The 7,007-nt window shown below is 46.4% G+C and overlaps 2 protein-coding genes across 2 annotated transcripts; both read right to left on the bottom strand.

Moving 5' to 3' along the window:
• Positions 1-4,074: 4,074 nt before the first annotated feature.
• Positions 4,075-4,893, bottom strand: LOC110900876. The gene has a single exon (XM_022147734.1). The coding sequence runs from the start codon at positions 4,891-4,893 to the stop codon at positions 4,075-4,077; it is 819 nt and encodes a 272-aa protein (XP_022003426.1).
• A 96-nt stretch (positions 4,894-4,989) lies between these two features.
• LOC110900877 (extensin-like) lies at positions 4,990-5,463 on the bottom strand. Its single transcript, XM_022147735.1, has one exon. The coding sequence runs from the start codon at positions 5,461-5,463 to the stop codon at positions 4,990-4,992; it is 474 nt and encodes a 157-aa protein (XP_022003427.1).
• Positions 5,464-7,007: the final 1,544 nt, after the last annotated feature.

The raw sequence follows: 7,007 nt of genomic DNA, 5'->3' as shown, positions 1-7,007 counted from the left end.
AAAGAGACATCGTTAGAAATGAATTACACTTGTTTGTAAAAAGAAAAACAATCAAACCCGCCGTTAGGGGCAAGGCTTTACATATAACATTTTTTCAATTGAGCCGCGTTCCAGCTACGTGGGATCGCGGTACCATCTAGTCTGGACAGGCGGTAGGCCCCTTTGCCTTGGTCTTCTTGGATGACATAAGGAGCTTCCCAGTTGGGTCCTAGCTTGCCTGAGGGCTCCGCTCTACTGGCTTCGTTGTCACGCATGACGTACTCACCTTCCTTAAAGGTATGCTGAGCCACGCACTGCTTGTAGTACTTTTCCAAAGTTTTCTTGTACTTTGCCTCGCTGATGGCGGCTGCCTCACGCCGTTCTTCCAGTAGATCTAGGCCTTCCCTTAGGAGCCTGTCATTGTCATCATTAGTAGTGAGGCGCTGTAGCGAGGGTAATCCGACTTCCGTGGGTATCATTGCTTCCGCGCCATAGGTTAGGCTGAAGGGGGTTTCATTGTTACTTGTTTTGGGCATTGTTCGATGTGCCCAGAGGATATTCGGCAGTTCTTCCACCCAAGAGCTTCCTTCATAACCTAACCTTCTTTTTATTCCATCCAGCAAACTCCTATTTGCCCGCTCCACCTGGCCGTTTCCCTGGGGATGTGCCACCGATGTAAAGATGTGTTGAATCTGAAGTTCTGCACACCAATCTTGCAAGACCCTGTTGGTGAATTGCGTTCCGTTACCACTCACCAAGTATAGCGGCACTCCAAATCGGCACACTGTGTGCCCCCATAGGAACTTTTTGGCGTTTTCAGCAGTTATTTTAGCCAAGGGTTTGGCTTCCGCCCACTTGGTGAAATAATCAATTACCACAATTAGGTACTTTAGCTTCCCGGGAGCCAGCGGGAATGGCCCCACGATATCGACTGCCCATTTTTGGAAAGGCCAGGCCGCCGTGACAGGAATTAAATTGTTCTTGGGGCGGAGTGTTTGAGGAGCAAACTTTTGGCAACTACGGCACCTTCTGAGTTCATCTACCGCATCTTCATGCATCACAGGCCAATAGTACCCGGCGTTATGGATTTTGGCGACCACTGCCCGGGGTCCAGCGTGAATACCACATATGCCAGCGTGTATTTCCTGGATTAGGTATGTTGCTTCTGCTGGGGATACACACCACAGTAGTGGTCCCAAGTATGACTTCCTGTATAGGACGCCGTTGTTTACTTCATATTGCAATGCCTTGGTCTTTATCGTTTGGGCTTTGCCTCTGGCGGGGGTAATTCCCCCTTTGTAAGGAACTTTAGGATCGGAGTATACCAACAAGGTTCCTCCGCTGTGATGGCGGAAACTTCCCGGGTTCAGTGGAAGGTGTTTGTAATGTTTCTACCTTTACTTCTCTTTCCATACCCGAGGTGGCAAGTTTGCTCAAGGCGTCTGCTATTTGGTTTTTCCTCGATGGACGTGATTAAGTGTGACACTATTGAAGGAAGCTATGAGCTCCTTGGTCTTAGCCAAATACTTTGCCATTGACTCGTCCTTGGCTTAATAAGTTTCATTTACCTGGTTATTGACTAGCAGAGAGTCAACATATGTGTCGACCCTTGTTCCTCCCATAGATTGGGCCATTCTTAAGCCCGCGAGTAGTGCCTCATATTCTGCTTCGTTGTTGGAGCATTCAAAATCGAAACGCAGGGCGTACATCAGCCTTATCTCGTCTGGGCTTAGTAACATGAGACCCGCCCCGGAACCTTTTCCACTGGATGATCCGTCGGTGTACAACTTCCAAGTTTGCCTGGCTGTGCTGGACTCCGGTATGTCTTGGACCACGGGGTCCTGTATTACTTCTCCATCAGGAATCTCAGCTAAGAAATCGGCGATCACTGGCCCTTAATTGATGTTCGCTTTCGATATTCGATATCTAGGGCTCCTAACTCGATTGCCCATTTAGCCAATCTTCCGGAGATCTTTGGCTTGTGCAAAATTTGCTATAGCGGGTAATTTGTTAAGACCTATACGCGATGCCCTTGAAAATATCTTCTGAGACGCCAGGTAGCGTGGACTAATGCCAGTACCAACTTTTCAAGTGTCGGATAACGCGTTTTGGGTCTCGCCAGAACTCGGCTGATATAATGTATAGGTGTTTGTTTTCCATCTCTTTCCACCATGAGTACTGCGCTTACCGCGTTATGAGCTGTCGCCAGGTACATTTTTAATAGTTCTTCTGGGTATGGCGCTGTCAACATGGGTAATTTTTCGATGAACCGATTCATGTCTTGCAAAGCCTCTTCCGCTTCGCTGGTCCATTTGAAGCTTTTCTTGTTAAGGCAATCTTTTAACGTTTTTATGAATGGCAGAGATCGCTCGGCGTGTCTTGCCAATAATCTGTTTAACGCCACTAGGCGTCCGTTCAATGCTTGCGCCTCTTTTAAAGTTCTGGGGGAGGGCATTCGTGTTATAGCAGCTACTTTTTACGGGTTGGCTTTAAAACCATCTCGGGTGACCACTACCCCCAAAACCGTGCCTTCTTCTACCCCAAACGAACACTTTTTGGGGTTGAGCTTAATGTTGTATTTTCTTAGCTTCTGGAAAGTCGCCTCGATGTCTTCGAGAATTTGCTTTTCCTTTCTGCTCTTGATAACCAAATCGTCGACGTATACTTCCAAGTTTTTGCCGATTTGTTTTTCGAAAGCCTTGTCCATGAGCCACTGGTAAGTGGCTCCGACATTTCGCAGGCCAAAAGGCATTTTGGTATAACAAAAGATGCCCACATCGGTATGAAACGCCATTTTTTCTTCGTCTTCTCTGGACATTTTGATCTAGTGGTAACCCTTATAAGCGTCTAAGGAGCAGTTGTACCTATAAGGGACCAGAGAGTCAACCTTGAAGTCCATCTCAGGCAGCGGATAAGCATCTTTAGGGCATGCTTTGTTTAAATCTTTAAAGTTGCTGCACATCCGCCATGTGCCATCTGGTTTCTTGACCATTACAGGGTTTGATACCCATGTGTGATATTTTGTTTCTCTAAGAATTCTAGCTTCAACCAACTTTCGTACTTCTTTGACTACCGCTGCTTTTCGATCAGGAGCCATGCTACGTTTACCCTGTGCGACTGGTTTAATGCCCGGGAGTGTTGCTAACTTGTGCTCTGTCATATCCCAGGGTATTCTAGTCATGTCAGAGTGTTCAAAAGCAAAGATGTCGGCATTCCTTCTCAGCAACTGTTTCAGGTTGTTTTTAACCTCAGGGGAAAGACTATCCCCTATTGTCACTGTTTGCTCTGGATGGCGTGTGCTTAAGACCCACCTTTCCGGGCCGATGGCGCCAGTAGGCCCTTGAGGACATCTTTTGGTATCCAATACTTCTCCCAGCTTGTCTCAGCATACTGTTGCAATACCCCGCGGGGTGGGGAACTTCATGAACCCACGCACCATGGAGACTATAGCATCTAGTTTTCCCAGGGTAAATCTTCCAATTATTACATTGTGGTAAGACTCAACCCGCACCACAAGAAACGTGAGGAGTATTGTTCTTTCCCGGGGGGTTTGCCCGAATGTAACTAGGAAAATGATCTGGCCAATTGGGTCGACCTTTTATCCGGTGAAGCCTTTAATAGGGGCTTGCACTAACTCGAGCAATTTTCTGTTTTCGGGTTGCATTCTGTTAAAGCAATGCTCATAGATGATGTCTTCGGAACTCCCGGTGTCTACCAGGATTCTCCTCATATAATAATCGCCTATCGCGGCGGATATGATTAGGGGGTCAGTGGTGAGGTGCAAATCCTCTACACATGGTTCGATTGTCATGGTTGCCAGCATCCAGGGTTCAAGCGTGGAGAAACTCCGTTTTGCCCCCGTTCCCTTATCGGCGTATACCATGTTTAGCTCTCGTTGTCTCTTACCCGCCCCTTTATCATTTTCTTCTTTGATGGGAGGCGGGCCCTGTTTTATGTCTCGAACCAGGTGAGCCAACTTACCCGCCTTTACGAAATACTCGATCTGCTTCTTCAATTGAAAACAGTCGTTGGTATCATCGCCGCTCCCCTTGTGGTATTCACAGTACTTAGTAGTGTGTTTGTTGGGAGCGTCCTTCAATGGCTTTGGAGGGTTAAACTTGAGTTTTCAGAGGCCAGGATCTTTGCTGGTGTTTTGCTCAAGTTAGGGTAGTAGGACCGCGGTTTGGAAGAGGACTCGTTTCTTGAGTAAGTGCTTCTAGATCTATCGTACCGCGAGTCTGTTCTGTCACTTTTTTGGTATCGGTCTCCTCTACGTTTACCTTTAGAGCTCCGCTGCTCCCTGTCATCCTGGCTTTTCTGAGCCTCTTTCTTTCTGTTAGCCGCGTGACTGGCTGCAACGGTCTTTTCTTGTGTAACGTACACCTTGGCTATCCTTAGGATTTCGTCTATGGTGGGAGGTACACCATCCCTCCCATAGAGTGTTCTTAACAATTCGTCGTCATTTACCCCTTGTAGGAAAGCTCCACACGCTAGATCATTTGTGACACCTGGGATTGCCAGGCTTTCTCTATTGAATCTAACGATGAAACTCTCCACTGTTTCATTGTCTCGCCGACGAATGTGTTGGAGTTCGTTTCGATCCTTTGTGTGCCTTCTCTGTTGGCTGAATTGCAACGTGAACTTGGCCTCTAGATCTTCGAAGCTATCAATTTCCCCAATGGGTAGACTATCCCACCAGACCCGTGCTGCCCCTACCAGCGTTTGGACAAACATTTTACACCAGAGGGGCATGGGCCAACAGGCTACTTCCCCAGCGCTCTTGAACAGGTTGAGATGGTCATCAAGGTCACCTAGACCATCGTACTTGCCCACAGTTTGAGGCATCTTGGGTTTTTCCTTAATTGGAGCTTCAGCTATTCTTCTGGTGAACTTGGACTTGAAAGTGGCGTCCATTGGTTTGTAAGGTCTAGTGAGATCGTCTTCTTCAATGTTAGTGGGTTGTACTGGAGGGGTTGCTCCGCTTTGGCTGGTTCCCTGGGTAACAGGGGGTTAAGCCGGGGTGATGTTTAGTGTAGAGCTGGGGCCCCCGCTTGGAGAAAAACGAGGCTTAGATGCGTTTCCTCTATTATACACAGGTTCCGCCGTAGGTGGGGGTTGACTGTAAGCCGGCTGGGATGTTGGAAAAGTCCACCAAGGTGGCATATAAGCTGCGTATGGTGACTGCTGGGCATAACTTTGTGCCGCCATCTGTGGAGTGTATGATTGGGTATTGTATGGGGGTGAATACCCGTATGGGGGCGCATAGTAGTATCCTGGGAAGTAAGCTTGATTTCCCGGCGTAACCGGGGCATTCATGATCCCTGCAGGCATGACGACTGGTTGGTGTGGTGGAGTGGACAACGCCGCCGTTAGTGCTGCCGAGTAAAGAAGCGGCATGGCGTATGTGGCCGAGGGCTGATAGTATTGAGCCATGCTCATGGGAGGTGTAATAATACTTGGGCTTGCAGATGTGATAACCGGCATGGTGCTATGACGTATAGTCTGTGCACTCATGATCGATGCCGGGACGGAGACATTAGTGTCTGTTGTGGTTGGTACTACTGACTGGAACTACAAGGAGGTGTATGGAAAGGGACCTGATGTTGTCGTCCCAGAAGATACAGCAGAGGTGACTGCAAAACCTGGTGGTGGTGCTTCTGCTTCAAATTCCAGGTCGAGAGACCTGGTTACAGCGGGTGAAGCCGGCATGGTGGTAACGGGACTCGTCTCCAGCAATGGGTTGCTGTTGTTACCGAAAGGTCCCACGGATTGCGCCAATGAAGAAACACTGACCTTATGGGTAAGCTCCGGCTAGGACTTCAACTCTTTGGCGATTCGAACAGCTGACTGCAAAACAGAACACCGTTAGGACTCGTTACAGGAATGGGGTTATTCCTATAACCACCCTACGGCATGAGAATAAGTCTCGGTTTGGGAGAAAGTATGAATGTATAGAGAGAGAGAGAGAGAGAGAGTAAACGACAGCAAGATGATCATACCTTAGATGTTTACCTATATTTATAGTTTACCATTAGGGTTTCCCTTAACTTAGGATGGGCACCGATAAGTTAGGGATTTGCATGATCTTCCCAAAAGATTGGGGATTTGGTTACGTGGTTTATCCATGCAGAATAGAACATTCTAGAATAAACGTTTGTAATTAAATATTTATAATAAAATAATAGGTGATGACCGGGTCGGGTTAGCCGATCCGGGTCATACCTCGTCAATGTATATCTTGGGAATAATACACTAAGATGAGATCTTTTGCCATAGTATAGTTGCAACATAGCAAAAGATCATGAGATGCTCCGATGATTCATCCCGCAATATAGCAAGAGATAGATGCTCCAATGATTCATCCATATCGCCACAAAATGGACAAACCAAAGTGTTAACCTAAATAGATCGTTTAATGATGTGCGTTAGGTGTAATATATTTTTGATGAGTATTTAAGCCCCTTTTTTACACTTTTAGCCAAGTTTTAAATTTATAAAACACGATATTCACTAACACTAAACACACATATGGGCAAGTGCACCCATCGTGGACGTAGTATAGTGTTGGTAAGATACCGAGGTCGTCCAAGGACACAAGAGCTTTTAATACCGGTTTATCCTCAACGTCTAATCAAATCAGAAAGTGAGAAAAAATGTTTTAAACTAAGAAAAATAAAAACTAACTAAATGCTGAAAAATAAAAATAAAATAAAAACAGATAGACAAGATGAATCACTTGGATCCGACATGTGTATTAGTATAACCTTTGATTATTTTCGCACTTTTGCAATTGTTTAAGAGATTATCTTAGTTATTGTAGTAGGCCCCTCTTTTGAAGGCGACGTTACCCTCAACCCAGTAGTTTGAGTCAGCAAGGATACAATCCTAAAGGGTCGGATTATTGAAAGATAATGAATTAAGTTATTAATGCAAATTGTGGTAGGCCCCGCTTTTGGCGGTGACGTTACCCTCGGCTAAGTAGTCTGAGTCAGCAGGGATACAGTCCTACATAGCCGGGTTATAGTATT

Source organism: Helianthus annuus, chromosome 13, assembly GCF_002127325.2.
Source record: "Helianthus annuus cultivar XRQ/B chromosome 13, HanXRQr2.0-SUNRISE, whole genome shotgun sequence".
In the NCBI taxonomy this organism is placed as follows: domain Eukaryota; kingdom Viridiplantae; phylum Streptophyta; class Magnoliopsida; order Asterales; family Asteraceae; genus Helianthus; species Helianthus annuus.
This window is presented reverse-complemented; position numbering and strand designations above follow the sequence as displayed.

Excerpts from the sequence above, each read along its gene's own strand:
- LOC110900876 (XM_022147734.1), bottom strand. The coding sequence starts at position 4,893 with ATGGACGCCACTTTCAAGTCCAAGTTCACCAGAAGAATAGCTGAAGCT.
- LOC110900877 (XM_022147735.1), bottom strand. The coding sequence starts at position 5,463 with ATGCCGGTTATCACATCTGCAAGCCCAAGTATTATTACACCTCCCATG.